The 14,330-nt window shown below is 44.7% G+C and overlaps 1 protein-coding gene across 3 annotated transcripts in view; it reads left to right on the top strand.

Annotated features, from left to right (window-relative positions):
• srgap2 (SLIT-ROBO Rho GTPase activating protein 2) overlaps window positions 1-14,330 on the top strand; it is a 51,991-nt gene that overhangs the window by 16,766 nt on the left and 20,895 nt on the right. For 2 of the 3 annotated variants that reach the window (XM_046384173.1, XM_046384172.1), the window contains exon 2: window positions 12,191-12,383. In XM_046384173.1, the coding sequence (XP_046240129.1) occupies window positions 12,191-12,383 (193 nt within the window). Of the gene's footprint in view, window positions 1-11,061; window positions 11,283-12,190; window positions 12,384-14,330 lie in introns of those variants that run through there. The other variant, XM_046384175.1, reaches the window with a different exon arrangement.

The following is a 14,330-nucleotide window of genomic DNA, read 5'->3' as shown; positions in this document are numbered from 1 at the left end:
AGCTTAAGGATGTCTCTCGCCATTTAGACGAAGGACACAGTCTTGGTATTTCAAAATAAAAGCAAAACAGTAGCCTACCATGTTAAATTACCCACAAACTTGCCCAGTAGAACAAGTATATTTATTTGCTGCCTGTAAAAAGTCTCTTGTGTGAGCATTTATTGGTCACTAGACAGTGCAGCCCACTTGGTACTGCATGATTCTCACTATACCACTGCCAAACTCTTTAAATAGTCCCATTGGGAAACAAAAGTGCAAGTGAGATAGTTTTCTTCCCGTTCTGGTGAGTAAAGATGGGAAACAGTTATCAGATTTTGTTTTTGACTGGTAGAGATGTTTATCAGCCATTTCATCTCTTTTCCCACCTTCTTTGGTTCTTTTCCAGCCAAGAGCCTGACTCCTGATCTCACTACGAGTCAGGACTAAAACCCGTTTCACTAACGTCTGGCTTTTCTTGTCACTGGTAAAAGGACAAAAAGGTATTTATTGGGTCCCTCTCCAGTCGTCAATGATGGAAACATGATACCTCGGTGGACATGCTAATTTTCACCCCTTTTCCTGTGCGATTCTGTGGTGTACGTTTACATCACGGATGTTACACATGTACCCACTGATCTCCATTCAAGCAGAACGTGAACGTCATTCAGTCGGGGTTGAGTTTGAAGGAGAGACTGAAGTAAATGAAAAAAAGTGACCATCTTAACATGTTACTGGCCTCCTGAAAACCAAACTCAACTACTGGCAATGGGAAAAAAAAACATGGCTAAAGATAAGTGACTAACACTTATCTTAAGCCCTGTTTCTTTTTTTTTTAACTGCTTGTATGTGCTAATTTTGGTGTAAAAATGATATCTGGAGCTACTCTTTTACGACGATGCTTGGTATAAAAGGTACAATGAAAGAAAATAATGCTAAGAAGAAAAAGCCTCAACCTCAGGAGAACAGATGTATTTTATTATTATGAAAGAAACTAAACGTAACACAGATAAAGACCAAACAATGCTACAGAGAAGAAAAGACTCTTTCTCTCAGCCGAGTCCCCTGCGCTGCTCTTGTGCTGCTCAACAAAATTCTGTTGCGGTGGTTTGTTGTGCTGAGGTGTTGAGTTGTCCTCCTCCCTGGGAGTCTCTTCATGCAGCTTGGCCCACTTTCTCTCTCTCGATCTCTGCAGCACTCTGACAAATGCCAAATGGGTGCTTATGTGAGCTGATGGGGTATGCAAGTGAGGAAGAATTTAACTAGCTGCCTGAATGTGATCTTCACTGGAAACTGGTATGATCCAAGTGGCTCTATAAGCTCCCTGTACCTCAGTGACAGGATATACCGCAATGCTACATTCTCCATGTGGTGCGGGGCAGGTAGGGCGGGGCTCAGATCTTCTCACATTCACATCATAGCTGTCCCTCATGTACCCGGGCTTGGTCTTTGCGAGCGCTGTTGTGACAGTCTGCCGCCTGGTCGAAATGGTGGCCATATTTCATTGGCCAGCCTGTCACTGTTGGGAACCCTCGGCTCTCTGAGCCGTGCCTCTGCAAGAGTCATCACGCAGCCAGGCCAGTGCTCATGTAGTGTGCAAACACACACACACACACACACACACACGAGCAGGCGTGAGAATGAGTTCTGCCTCCGGAGCAGTGGGTTGGAGAGAAGGTTTAAATGGATGTAGTAAAGGAGAGAGAGGGACCTTCCTGTGATTGCAGTTGCTGCATAGGCTGATCCTGATTCAGCTTTTTCCTGCCTTCAGTGATTAGGAGAGGAGTGCCAAAGACTGCATCTCTCTGACTCACACGCTGTCCTCAGATTATGACCTGCAGCTTTTGCCTCCACGTAAGCTTAGCTAGCTTTCATGACTTTGCTGTACAGCTGATACTTTCTTAACACATGCAAGCTGGACGTTACAGATCAGCATTTATGTCTGTTTTCTAAGTTCTTTTATTGATACAGTTATTTATTTATTTAGTTCATGCTCAAGGGTACTATAGGTATATTTTTTTGCTTTTTTAAAATTATTTCTATTTTTTTACTCAATATGTGCAATCCTTTTATGTAGCACCATGCAGCATCCTGGAGGAATGTTGTTTCACTGCTACTTAATTCATTGGTTAGTTTATTAAATAACAGAAAATAGAAAAAAAAAACATCATTATGTACAAGAGAAGTTTAGGTTTAAGTTTAAGTCTTCTTGGTGCTTAGTTTACCTTGCAAAAGTCAGTTTACAAAGAAATAAAAACAGATAAATGGTGCAAACTCTCACAAATGAGAAGCTGGAACCAACAAGGGTTTTTTCCTCTCTGTACACCACAGAAGCAAACAATCAATTATCAAAAGATTGTCGATTGCCTTTACAATTGCTATTTATCACCCAATCGTTTCAGCAGTAATGCTGGTCTTCTACAAGCCAAGTGTGGATGTGTATAAATGAGAAAGTTGTGAGAAGACAAAATTTATGTGGTTAAAACAAGAAAACCAGACACAGACGGCACATTAAAATGGGACCTCCCCGTCTCTGCTTGTAGCTGTGGCTGGAGACGGCGACGTTGTGACCTCAAGGTGGACGTGATGATAACATCTTCGTGTTATCGAGTGCTGTTCGCGGTTTCGTCTCGTCTCGTCTTTTCTCTGATGGAACACATGCCCCCCCCCCAGCCTCAATGCACTCAGATAAAGATCAGCAGCCATCAGCAGATACGGTCTTTAACTCGCCACGCTGCTGCCTACGCCTCTCCTCTCAACTCTCACTGTTTCCCCACTATCTCCATCTCTGCCATCTTTTTCATACAGCCATTTTTGGCATACCACTGATGTCCCTTGGAATGCAGTGATAAGAGTTTGCAGCGTAAGGGCACACATAATAGTCACGTACACGTTTGGTACCATGCGTCTTTTTCCCCACTGGTGAATGTGTTTGCATATGCGTACAGTTTGTTGTTAGGCGGAGGCCGTCAGGCACAGAGTGGAGAAAAACACACTCTGTGTTAGGCTTCAAAGTGCTGACGGGAGGAGAAAATGAAGACTGCTCTAATCTAAGGAGGAAGTGAACACACATGGTTTGTCATTCACTCACTGGAGTTATGACGAGTGGCATCCTGCTCATAGAGACGGGTCTGAGCCATTTACCCACCCGACAATGTGTCTGCGCATGAAAGAAGTCCACGCCCATCCAACGTGAGTCCCATGTCTTGGATGATTCTGGTAATGCCTGACACTTAGAGACAGCTCTGTCCACGATTGTTGAGGTTGATTTAACTTACTGCACACTCTGTCAGGCAGACCGCTCATACAGACAGACACACACTCGGCGGGCTCCTTCCCTTGCTTGTGTTGTGGATTAGTCAAATCCCCTGACTGGCTGCTAAGCTGATTAAGGGGGGTGTTATGCACTGGTCATTTGGAAACACTGGAAAGAGTGTATGACACACACACACACAAATGCAGTTGAAAGTCTCAGATTAATATTGTCTCTCCTGCTGGCCCAGGGTGGTATAATATGTGTGTGCGTTTTTGTTTGATACCTATCCAGACCTCCTCAGACAGATGGCGTAGATCACCGTACTGTCAGAGTTTTTTTTTTATCCCTACGGCAAAGCGCGTGTGTGTGTATGTGCGTGTGAGTAAGCAACTGAGATGGAGAGAGGGAAAGAGACGGAGATGGAGGCTGTTGGAACAGACTGAGGCCCAGATGGCTGTGTCCAGCAGAGACAGGAAATAGAGGTGACACCAGGTGGATAGTACCCATGGGGATGAACTGCACACACACACACACACATACACCCATACATATATACAAACTAGCCCAGATGCCTGTCTCAAATCATGGGAGTTGATGAATTGTAAGATGGTGTTTAACATCATGTAATGCAGAAGCAACTGGACAATTAATTAATTTGTTGAAGTGCAACAACTCTTTTGGTAACTGATTAATTGTTAAGTACTTTGCATACATTCTTACTTCTCAGGAGTGAGGATTCGCTGTTTCACTCTCTCCTGATTCCTAAATTGGGACTGTATCGTAAAAGACACAACAAAAAAGAAAAATAAGGCCTATAACGATGGATTATTTTCATTACTGATTAATTTTGCCAGTTACTTTCTTGCGGAGTTGTGGTCTTGACTCACAAAGTTGAAGACTTTAGACTTGACAAGACTTGCAACTCGACTTGGACTTTAACACCAATGACTTGTGACTTCATCTTTACTTGAGCTGTTTGAATTCAGTGTACTTGATCCCTTCCCTTAAGCCCAAAGATTAAAGAGAATGTTATTCAAAAATCATGCCACATACGAATTATTTCTCTTCATTTCCTCAATCAACTTGCATTAATGCTGTGGGTACAAAATTAACATGTGCCAAATGCCAAGTAGTCTGCCTGTTTCATAAGTAAAAGCTGGTGGTTGAACATTGGTGCCAAAATTGTGGCCCATCGCTTTGTATGGCAAAGCATGTGGGCACCGACAGGGATGTCAAGGTGCATTTGAGTGCACCTGGAGAACAAACCACCTCAATTTAAAAAAAAAAAAACAATTACAGTTCGCAAACTGATTTGGAGTTGTTGTTAAAATGTCATTAGTTTTGTTAAAGAGCAAATTATGACTTGACTCGAAACTCAAAGTTTAGGACTTGGGACTCAGACAATGGTTAGCTGGACAGAGTTAAAATGATAAATCAGTTATCAAAAATGTTTCTGATTAATCAACTCTGGACTTAACTATGAAACACTATTCAAAATACGAATGGCAGATCAGTGAATAATGAAAATAATTATTGGTTGCAGCACTAATCTCATTTGAAGTCCCGTCTTCTATCCTCAGCCCCCACATCTGTGTGAGATGTACCCCCTCCCCCAACACTCCCACTCAGAGTCTCGGCGCCTTTTTTCCAGACTGGGTTAGTGGAGCAGTCAGGATCTGTAAATGGGTGTGGAGCTAGTTAACTTTTGATAAGAAGCCTTTTTCATTATGCAAAGAGACCCCCACCCCCCACCCCCCCAGTCTCCAAACTTGCAACCCCTCTGCCACTATGGCAGAGGAATCAGAGCATGTGATGGCTGGCAAGAGCAGCTGGTTTCAGGAAGAGGTTACAGTTTGTCAGTATACAGTATAAATATACACAGAAAATATCCTCTTGGAAAGTCTGATCACATTTATATCAAAGGAGATGACAGTTTGGTAGAAGAAAAGTTCCCGACAGCTGGATTAGTTAAAAAGCATGTTTGCTTCAGTGAGAGCTGAGATGGATAGTTGTATTGTTGTTAGTGTTCTCCACCAGCTGGTTGACGTGGGAGACTGATCTTCTCTGGTAGCTTTGCGACCCCTGACCCTTGACCTGTGCTTCCAGCTCACAGAGTGCAAGGAACCCTGACGAGAGCCCACATGGCTCCGACTGTTAACACACACTCACACCTCTCATCTTCCGTGAGAGCCCTCTCGCCTTCCTGTCACTGGAGATAAAGCAGCTCACCAGCCAGTAAAGGGTTAATGACTTCCTGATCTGAGTAGTAGTGCAGAGGAATTTACTCCTGCTGAGAACACCCCCCCCTCCCCTCACCCCCACCCCGATCTCCAACCCTGCAACCCCTATGCCACTATGGGAGAGGACTCATATAATGTGTTAGTAAGAAGTTTTAGAAGTGGTGGTTCAGACATCCCCAGGCAAACTGTTTCCCAGTTTCTGGCCTTTTGGAAACTCTCTTTTTATATATATTTAGAGAGTGGTATCAGTTAACCAACTCAACTTTCCCAAAATATCCAGCTATTCCCTTAAGGAGGCCTTCTACTTATTCTTCAAGCTGTGCTTATTCATTGTTAATAAGATGTTTACAAAAGCTCATATTGTGGCCTTTTATATCAGTCAGTCCTACTTTCATAATCCATTTTTGTATTTCCTGGGTCATCAGTGGTTTAATTAGTGCTTGCAGTGTTTGTTTTTGTTTATGTGTGTGCGTGTGTGTGTCTAAATGAAATCTAAAATCTGTGAAGTCAAAGGCTTACTTCCTCGCCTGTCTGAAAACATCCCTCAGTACTTGGTTCCTCATTATAAAGTTGGCCCAAAATTGAAATTTGTGAAACACCAAAGACACAGATAACTTTTACCCTCTGAAATCCTCTGTTCTTCGTTTGTTTATGGCCGAGCACAGCACAGAGTAGCTTTTCTTTCTCCCATAACCCCATGCTCTCTGCAGGTCGTCCTCCTCCTTTCCTGCACACAGAGCAGGTCTGCAGTGGTTTGGCTTCAGCAGCTTTTCCATGTCTAAAAGTCACTAAGCTCGTTAACTGGCCTCCTTAAGACGACACTGCTTTTCCTAAAGGTTTCTTGCTCTGGGTGAGAGAGGAAATGCCTATATAAGTTTCTGTGTGTGTGTGTGTGTGTGTTTGTTTTCAGAGGAAAGTCCAGGCCCAAGGAAAAGACATTGGCTGGAATCTTTCCATTCCTGCAATAGTTTTCCCTCCAACACTTACTGTACTGTAATTCTATCTTTTCCTCTATTCCCCTCCTTGCTGGCTCATACATGGCTGTGCTTGGTGTGTGTGTGTATATGTGTGTACAGTGGAGCAGTATTAGGAAGGCATGTCTGGAACTAATAGATTCCACCCTGCTCAAGAATCTTATTAGGAAGTACTACCTACAACCTGAGGCTTCAGATCACCATCTACTACCAACCCCACTGCCTAAAAACCATGTCCCATAGCCCCATCATCCACTCATGCGCGTGCACGCACACACACATACACTCACACACACACACACACTCCTTGTACACCCCCCCCCCCCAACCTGCAAACCCCTGGCCCAGTTTCTCTCCGTCAGTCCCTCTCCCCTCTTTTCCTGCCTGGTTTCAGGTTCAGGAGGGTTATATTGGTGAACTCCTCAGCTGCTTGCTTTTCTCCAGGCCCAGGAGAAACACTCACACACACACACACACACACACCTCAGTCCAACCCCCACCCCCATCCTGCTGCACCTCGTCTTTACACACACACACACACACACATATATGCTTCCTGTGGTTGTTTTAGTATGACCCTCGCCTCCCGTGTGCTCCCTACTGGCAATGAACCGGTCCGACTGACTTCCTGTCTCTCTGTACTCTCTTCCTGTGTGTACAGGGATGAATGGACATATTATTCACAGTGACGCAGTGACCCCCCCTTACTGTGTACTGTTCTTTCTGTCTTTTCTTTATGCTTCTTTCATTCTTCGCAGGACAATAGTATGAGCTCACAGTGGTACAACTCAAAACCATTACCACCCCCCACCCTCTCCTCCTCTCCACTGCTCTGTACTGCAGTATCAGCCCCTGGAGCAACAAAGACCCGGCCTTAGTGCGTAAACACAGTGTGGACGTGTGGTCGCACGCACACAAAGAAAAAAACAAACAGAATGGGTGATATTCTTCCTCACTGGTGGCTAGATCTCATGGTTGCATGTCTTGGATCTAGTTAATTAACTGTGTGTGTGTGTTCTTGTGTTCCCACTGTGTTCACTGATTACCTGGCACAGATAGTGGACACCTAAATCCCGGGCAGAGAGGCTCGTGTTTAAAGGATTATCCTGGTTTATACGGCTAAGGTCTCATATCGCTTGTTTGGGCCTCTGTTTTGATTGATTATTATAACACCACACATTTTTGACAACACTGGATTCGCTAAAGCGGTTCCTGAGATCTGGGGAGACGACAATCATTGCAAAGCCTGCATCTGACAGCTTGTGAACATGCCAATGGTTAAGACAGATTATCCAAACCGCATTATTCGGAGGTGAGACTGAAAGTGAGAGCGACAGAAATGTTAGTACTATTTTGCTGACGGACAGAAAAACTGCGTGCACAGACCACAAGTACGGCCAAAGGTCAAAGTTGAGCAAAGAAGTTGTTCTGGAAACTGTAATGTATGTTTACAGAAGATAGTTTGAGTAATAATTTTACCCTTTTCCTTGGTTTTCTGCCTCTGTTGGGTTTGGCTAACCCTGGGTTACCTTGGGTATAACCTCCCTGATTGTGTTTCTTGACTGCACTGAATTCTTTATAGATTTTGTCACGTACCCCCAGTCTCTGTAAGGCATGCATTGATCTGATCCACCAAATGGTGTCTGTGTGAGTTTTTGGGCATGTCATGACTGATCAACATTTAAGACAGTTTCTTCATTAAGGTCATTAAATATTCAGTGTTTTGCCGTCAGTTAATATTCACTCAGTAGCAGAGGGCCGCTGACCCAGTTTTTAATGCCACTGTGATCCCTGGCCTCACGTCACCTGACTTAAAAATGAATCCAACGAGTCTGGAGCAGTGAGTTATACAGATTTTAAATTGGGAACTCTGGTATTTCTTTATTTGGCAGAACTGGCAGAGAAAAACTTGGAACAATTTGTCCCTAATCCCTGCAATTAACTTGGTGAGCACGGTGTTATGTTTAGCAGCATGTAAAGCGATTGGCCCTTCCTCATTACCACCACCGAAGTGTCCTTGAACAAGGCCCTTAACCCCAACTGCTCAGTGGCTGGCAGATCAGACTGCGGTTGTACTGGGCAGCTTCCACGTGTTAATGTGATCAGGGCGTTCCCGAAAAAGAGAACATTGCATTAAGTGAAATTTTTCCTGAATAAATAAAGTTAAAATATATCTGAGATACATCTGTGTTTGCTGGTTCACTGTTGTGTGTGCCCTCGCCCTCCTTCTCTGACCAGTTCAAGCCTGGTCTCGAACACGCCTCACATCTACTTGTAAATAGTTCCCATGTGTGTGTGTGTAAGTATGTGGCGGCATGCATGCATGTGTGTGTCCAGTAATAGAGGAAGACAGATCTGGAGTGGAGCTTTGAAGAGCAGGGCTGGGTAGCTGCCGTCAAAACAGCTCAGAGTGACAGCTTGGACCCCCAGTGTCACATCGCTGTCTGTGTGTGTGTGTGTGTGTGTGTGAGTGTGGGTGGGTACTGTGTCCATAGCCCAGAGTGTTTTCAGGTATAATGAGTGCTTGCAGCAGTGTGTGTGGCTCCTATCTAGGCCAGGACCAGACCGGCATCCAGGGCACTCATCACTTCTGTCAGCTCCCAACTAAACAAGCAACGAGCTAACAAAGCTTTTCTTGCTGCAAAAACTGACTTTAACTACAAAAAGTAAATATTGCAGGACTTTCAGGCTCCATGTTGTGGGTGCCATTGTGACTGGTTGGGTTGCTTTTTAACAGCATTTTTATTTGCTTCTTTTGTTTTATCACCTAAGAAGTATTCATCCAAGCGTTTGTAAGCGGCAGTGTGTTAGATCCCGCCTTCAGCTGCAGCCCACTGCAAGATTAACAGCAGGTGTTGACCATAGTGGAAATGTCACTGTAGTGTGGTCGCGCTGTCTCCATCTATCATCTCTCTCTATTTTTGTCTTCCTCTTTCTGGGTTGGGATAAGCAAACCGATCAATAATGGATGATGAAGAGCGGCGGGTTTAGCTGAAATGGTTTGAAGGAGGACGAGACACTGTTTTCACTCTTTCAGATTTCTGCTATTTCATGAGCAGTTTGTATCTACATAGAAAACCAGGCATGTGAAGAGCACGCATTCACATGAAAACACCCCCCTCACCTATGGTGAGAAAATAAAACCAACCAACAGGTGGCTCGTACGACTGGGTAGACTAGCTCCACACCTAGGAAGCAATGCTTGGACTTGTTTTAAAGCATGATTTCCCAGCCTGATCAGTTTCTTCCCATGTGAATGACTCCAGGAGGGAGCGACCATGGTGATTCGGGTGTACTGTGAGCATAAGCGTATAGGCAAGCCGTTACAGCGGAAAGCGAAAATCCTGCAGAGAGGAAGAGCTTCCGTCTCCTTTTGCCGGGATGTTTTTTTGTTTGGATGTGCTGTTGTTGGGACTGATGAACAAAGTGAAAAGTGCGTGGAAGAGGCTCCTGTAGGCAGAGCCAGACAGCTCTCAGCACTACAGACAGACAAGGAGGAGGAGGAGGAGGAAGGGGATGAGGAAAAAAAGAGAGCATCAGTAAAGTAGAATCCCAGAGCCTGATTACAAGACCTGCTCTCATCTGTCTGGAAAATTTGACTGGCCTGTCTGGGGGGGATGGGAGTGGAGGCGTTACATTCCAGTTCACATCCCACTACTGCCTGGCTCAAGGGGATGATGACCATTAACGGAGGGATAAGTTGGAAAAGAAGACCAGCGCTGATCTTTTCTGACAGCATCTCTCCTCTTTGCTGTGCCAAGTTCCACGTATCTCAGCTAACCCTTCTCCTCTGTTGGCGATAACAACATCTACATGTAAAAGATGGTGATAAAGACCTTCTTGTAAAGCCCCGCCACTAAGCGGCCAGTATCAACAAGGTATAGTGTGTGCAGAGCTCAGGGCTTGCTTTGGTTGACTCAGGCAGTCATATATTCTGTAAATGGAGCGTGCTGTCGGAATCACTCGTCATCCTAATGTGACTTTTAGTGGCCCAAGAGGGGTTTGGGGGCACAGGGCATGGCCTCCCTATTAAATTAATTTTGGCCCCATTAAACCTGCTTTCTAAACATTGAGGCCACATGGGACTGATGTTGCTACACATCCCCCCATCCCTCAGACTGCCACCCTGCGGATTACCTTATGTTTTCTTTCTCCTTCTTATGCTTCATATGGATGGGTGTGCTTGTTTTCAGTGGGGATGTTTGTGCATATGCTGTGTGTTGTTGTGTTCTGCTAATTACAAGGCTGTCAGCTCGAGGTTTTGCGTCGCAGCCTTGAGAGGCGGGACACTAACTCACTCCCCATCATTGACAGAGCTGCCTGATGAGGAAATTACACACACACACACACACACACACACACACACACGTCAATAACACATGTTGTCAAAGCAAATGTTCACACCAGGTCATTAGCACAGATACAGTCTGTGTGTATGCATTTATTTGTTGCATATGTGAGTGTTTGTGGCGTCGCGTCATAATGCCACTTTAAAGCAGTAAAGATTGACTGCACCCGGTCACAGCCGATGGCTTAGTGGCACAGTGTTTATAAGAAGGAGAAGTGGGAGACGGGGGAGGAACGGGGTGGTCACAGACACATTTAGATATCGCCACTTCTCTTTGTGGTAATGAGAAACTGCACTCTCAGCTGTAAAACACAAAGGCAGCATCAACAGTCCCTGTCGGCCCAATGGACGGCTGACTGTCTGCCTGCCCGCCTGCCTGCGAGTGTGTGTTTGTCTAAATCAGTGTGTATGTGAGGGGAGTCTATTCTGCACTGAAGCCGGGATGGAGGCCAAAACCCTCCGTTTTCTCTACAGCCTGCGTTGTAAAGGTAGGACGGCAGTGATAGACTAGACATGACGCACCTGCAGAGGTTGGCAATTTGAAAAGTGTGTGTGTGAAGTGTGTTGGTTCTTAACTCTTTAAAAAGGATGCATGTGCAGCCTTCTCAGCATTGGCAGGCAGCTATGAGAGCATAGCATTAATCTGTCAGCTGTCAGCACTGATCCAGCTTATCATCATCGTGTCCTTGGGTGTGTAGATGTGTGCACGTGTTGCTGTGGGCACTTTGTGCATCCCGGTCTATAGCTGCAGTCGGTAGAACTCTCCAGAGGACTTTTCTGTAGCCAGAGATTGAATATAGTTACTGAGTGTGTCTGCATTGAGTGCACTCTATTAATTTGAGGCCAGACTGGAGAGCAGCATGGGGGAGGGAGCGGGGAAGGAGGCAGGACTATAGCGAAAAGTGATAAGCTGGGATAAATGACTGCCTCTGGAGATCCGTGTGTGGAAGAGGATAGCTGATCACACACACACACGCACACATGAATATGATGATGCACACATATGCGCAGTGGTCTGTGCTTTAGGGACTGGTGGTGGTGGTTGGGCGGTTACATTTTAACTAAGGGCTCTGCCAGGTGTTTCACTGAAGCTGGACTCCATCCACATCAGGTGTAAAGAGGAAGCTGTTTCAGACTTTAATATCTTACACATTGTCGTGGCACGCATCTTAATGATAGCACTGCACTGCCAGCCGAAATGTATGCAGCTTACTCACCAGTCATATGGATAATTGCATGTTTTTAGAGAAGACAGGCCTTTGATTTTAGAAGTGCGTGGTAACAAACATTCAGCATGGGCCTTCCGTTGTGCCTTTAATGTGTTGTGTACACCTGGGCTGTGGTTAGCATAATAAAATTAAACTCATCTCTGTCCTTCTATGTTTTTTCCCTTCAGAGATCCGTGCACAGCTGGTGGAGCAGCTCAAGTGTCTGGACCAGCAGTGCGAGCTGAGGGTGCAGCTGCTGCAAGACCTGCAGGACTTCTTCAGAAAGAAGGCTGAGATCGAGGTGGACTACAGCCGCAACCTCGAGAAGCTGGCCGAGAGGTTCCTCACCAAGACACGCAGTACCAAGGACCATCTACTCAAGTACGTGGACACTCGTCACACAAAGCACTACCAAAACTGGGCATCGGGTTGTTTGTTTTGTTTTATACAGTTTGACTTGTTTAGTTCAGGTGCCTCAGGGGGCTAATAATTCTTTTTTCCAAGTTCTTTATTTAGCACTTTATTTAAAGAGCTTTCAGTGACTTCCTTCCTGAGAAAAGAGAAGTCGAGACAAGCGTGAAATGAAACAGAAGGATGGCAAGTGAGGGACGTCACCCTGGTGTTTGTCAGTCTGTGATATACTGACTTACATCACTCACCCAGCCCTAGTTTGATTTAATGAAACACCAACTGATTGCTTATACATTTCATCAGGATACTCATTTCTGTTATCAGTCAGGTCTACCGTGTGTGTGTGTGTGTGAGAGAGAGACTGTAAATGTTGCCAGTAAATGGCCAGGTGGTGATTTCGTGCTCTGACTATTTCTTCAGTGTCTTGCTGTGCGTGTATCCTCCCCAAACAGAGATTTTCTCTCTCTCTCTCTCTCTCCCCCTCTCTTTTTCACCCACTCACTGTATAAGATGCATGCAAATACACACTGGAGCTCATCAACTTGAGCAGCAGGATGTGTTCTTGTATAATTTATCTGGAGGGTTTTGGTGGGAAAGTGCAGTCTATTTCCCTGTGGGGAAGGATTCACTGAACTACACACACACACACACACACACAGAAATTCATTTGAGCTACCACACTTAAATGGAAACAGAGGATTCCTTTCTTTTAGCTAATTATGCCTCCTTGCAACCTTGATCTTCTGTCTTTTAGCCCAGGACTTGGAAATTAACCAAGATCTGCCCTCACTGAGGGTGTTTTAATTCCTCAGATGTGTCTTTGAGGAGTGCCGTGCTTTGAGCAAGATAACAGAGGTGTAACCCACGCAGAGATGTTAAACTGGCTGGTAACACCCTTTTGGTGTAAGCGTGTTGAATGATTGATCACTGCTGCTGATGACCCGTTCACCAGACACCATTCCTCATCCTTCAGTGCGCAGAGTCTTGTTTGCAGATGCAAGTGATGAAACCGAGGACGCGCATTCGCTTGATGGAAAGCTCCAATAACATGTGTTAAAAAGATAAATATTAAGCATTTTATTACATAAATGTTTGCTCTTTGTCACATCTACATTGCAATAAGTAAGACTGCATGTTTGTCACTCAGGTAAAATACCAATCTTACTAAATACTAATCTACAAAATCTGCCAATTGCATCATTTTGTTAACGTCTCAAAGGGGAAGCATTTATTTTACTGCTTGCCCTTAAACTTAATTGCCAATTACGTAATTAATTGAAACATTTTTCTCAAGAGAACAAAATGGGAGAAACTTTGTAAAAATTAGATTTTACCATAACAGTTCTTTTTTTTAATATTTTACTTTAGCAGTTCTTCACTTTCTTTGATTTTTGAATTTAGATTTTACATTAGCAGCATTATATCCTTTTGTTGTCAGAAAACAAAACCTTTTTTGCGAGACTGGATCTTCCAAAATTACAGAAACTATTGAGAAGGACTGGACTTTTTCCTCTTTTGATCATATCCTTTATGTCTGACTTCCTGTTAACCACGGGCTGCTGTGCTGCTACCTTCCTCTTTTTTTCCCAGCTCTTTTCATGTTCACTTTTGTGTTGCGTTGCATGCTTTTCCAGAAACATTTTATTTTTCTGCTGGGGGTAAACTCACATCTGTGCTTGCGCACACACACACACACACACACACACACACACGCAGGCACAGGGAAGGGGATCAATAGGGCCTCTAAACGAAACCCAATTCCAACTAAGAGGACATACCCCCAACGCACACACCCTCCAGCTCCAATCAATTTTGAGACTGTTGCAGAGTGTGTGTTTCCCTGCGTTGTGTGTTGGGGGGGGAGGGGGAGAGGAGGAGAGGAGAAGGCAGGGTGAAGGACAGAGAATAAAACATGTA

This window comes from Scatophagus argus, chromosome 3 (assembly GCF_020382885.2).
Source record: "Scatophagus argus isolate fScaArg1 chromosome 3, fScaArg1.pri, whole genome shotgun sequence".
Classification (NCBI taxonomy): domain Eukaryota; kingdom Metazoa; phylum Chordata; class Actinopteri; family Scatophagidae; genus Scatophagus; species Scatophagus argus.
This window is presented reverse-complemented; position numbering and strand designations above follow the sequence as displayed.